Source organism: Notothenia rossii, assembly GCF_949606895.1.
Source record: "Notothenia rossii genome assembly, chromosome: 5".
In the NCBI taxonomy this organism is placed as follows: Eukaryota; Metazoa; Chordata; class Actinopteri; order Perciformes; family Nototheniidae; genus Notothenia; species Notothenia rossii.
In genome coordinates, this window is record NC_136903.1 from 90,676,343 (window position 1) to 90,678,842 (window position 2,500).

The 2,500-nt window shown below is 41.9% G+C and overlaps 1 protein-coding gene across 2 annotated transcripts in view; it reads left to right on the plus strand.

Moving 5' to 3' along the window:
* Nucleotides 1-2,500, plus strand: part of mtss1 (MTSS I-BAR domain containing 1) — a 61,904-nt gene that overhangs the window by 46,131 nt on the left and 13,273 nt on the right. For both annotated transcript variants that reach the window (XM_079683123.1, XM_079683124.1), the window contains exons 4-6: nt 758-842; nt 1,238-1,329; nt 1,423-1,497. In XM_079683123.1, the coding sequence (XP_079539249.1) occupies nt 758-842; nt 1,238-1,329; nt 1,423-1,497 (252 nt within the window). The remainder of the gene's footprint in view (nt 1-757; nt 843-1,237; nt 1,330-1,422; nt 1,498-2,500) is intronic.

A 2,500-nucleotide genomic window follows, 5' to 3' on the forward strand; every position in this document is an offset into this window, starting at 1 on the left:
ATTAAAGTCACTTCCTATCGTCCATCAAGTCTGAAAATACTTAGTTTTTCATGCAATTTTGACTGCACCCATTTAGTGTGTGTGTGTGTGTGTGTGTGTGTGTGTGTGTGTGTGTGTGTGTGTGTGTGTGTGTGTGTGTGTGTGTGTGTGTGTGTGTGTGTGTGTGTGTGTGTGTGTGTGTGTGTGTGTGTGTGTGTGTGTCAGAGGAGCTGTAAGTGTTTGTTTTGAAAAGCAGAGTTTGAGTGTACACACAATATATCATTGTCTTATTAAGTGGTATTACATGGCTATGTGAGGATTACTGTTGTAATACAGTGTGTGTGTGTGTGTGTGTGTGTGTGTGTGTGTACAATTAAACGAGGCTGTTTGTGAAGGGTGATCTCTTTGTTACATGATGTATGAACACATTCAGACACAAACATGTTTCGACACACATTACAAAACTCCTTAAGATCTTAATCTGATTGATTTTCCTAAATATCATTTTATGTATTTTATTTATATATTGGCATTTTGACACACACTCACACTCACACTCACACACTCACACTCACACACTCACACTCACACACACACACATATACACACATACAGGAGGATTACCTGTCTTAAGATCTATCATTGTGTCGTCAGCAGGCTTTTATTTTGTAGTTTCTATTCTCCAAAAGTTGAGCTTTATTTTGAAAAGCTATTTGTCTTCCTGTCATTCCAGTTTATTTTTCAAAGTAAAGCTCACCCTCTGATTGTTGTTCTCCAGGAGCCACTAAGGAGATCGGCTCGGCGCTGACCAGGATGTGCATGAGACACCGCAGCATCGAGTCCAAACTCAAGCTGTTCACCTCGTAAGACACACACACACACACACACACACACACACACACACACACACACACACACACACACACACACACACACACACACACACACACACACACACTAGCAGTTTGTGTGTTATTACATACGGAGGAGGGCCGGTAAAGGTGTGAATTATGGTTTGATGACACAATTGTGACAGTGTGGGAACTGGGTGTGTGTGTGTGTGTGTGGGGGGGTGTCATCGTCGATGTCACGGTTGCATTACTACCGCTGTTTCTCTGTCACTACTGTCTGCTGTCATTAGAGAAGCTGTCAGTCATATGATGACGCACACACACACACACACACACACACACACACACACACACACACACACACACACACATCAATTCAAAGGTTTTTAAACATCTGTTCCTCTCAGAGCGCTCTCCGAGGGTTTGGTCTCTCCTCTGGAGCTAAAGATGGAGGAGTGGAAGAAAGTGGCCAGTCAGCTGGACAAAGACCACGCTAAAGGTATGCTAACATGCTAACATGCTAACACACACACACACACAGACCTGCAAACACACACTCTCCCTCACTGCCTCCTTGTTGTTGTTTGTTCAGACTACAAGAAGGCCAGAGCGGACATCAAGAAGAAGTCGTCCGACACCATCAAACTGCAGAAGAAGGTGAAGAAAGGTAAGAGCCAATAATATGTCAGCCTGACTCCTCCCTCTTTTCACCTGGCAGGTAACCCCCTAAATATATCTTTAAAAAATGATTAAAAAAACAACCTTAACCCGTCTGTGACACGCCACAGGTCAAACACTCACATCCATTAATAATACTATAAACCATCAGGGTGGTGTGTGGCGCAGTGGGTTGTGTGTTGGGATCAGGTTCAAACCCCCCTGCAGTCAGCATGTCGTTGTGTCCCTGAGACAATTCACCCCACATTGCTCCTGTGGGGATTGTCCACGGTGTTGAGTATGTTAGTTGCTTTGGATAAAAGCCTCTAACATGTGATGTGATGTAATGTCATGTAATCTGGAGCGGGAGGGGACATTTGTTTTTTGTGATATTCAACTCTTCTTAGTTTGGGAGAAAGAAGAAGTTGTTCTAGTTTTCGTTGAAGGAGAAGTGAAAGTAGGTTGCTTTTGTTTTTCATCTTTTGCACCGGAGGCTCTTTCTGCTCGTTATAGATCGTCCTGAACTCAGGGAGCAGACGTTGTCGGGACTTGTTGGTATTTCATTGGGACTTTATTCAGGGCTTTCCTTTTTTGACTTGGGTCTTGTTCCTCTTGAATTGAAACGTGTTGGTCTTAGATGTAGACTTGTCAGACTTTATTGGGACTTGTTGGTTCTGAATTGGGACACCTTTTACTTGACTTGGGACTTGTTCTAATTATGACTTGTTAATTATAGATATGGACTTGTTAGACTTGTAGGTCTGAAATGTGGGTTTGTTAGACTTTATTTAGACTTGTTAATCTTGAATAATGACTTGTTAGAAACCTGAACTTTAGGCACTTGTTGGAATTGACTTCACAGAAAACACTTGAGACGAGTCAAAGTCAACTGTAATCTTTCACTTTGTGTACAGACAGAGAGATCGAAATACCGTTTCCCACAATCCAGAGGAATCAAAAATACATATATTTATGTATATACAAATATGTATACATATATATATACTTGTATA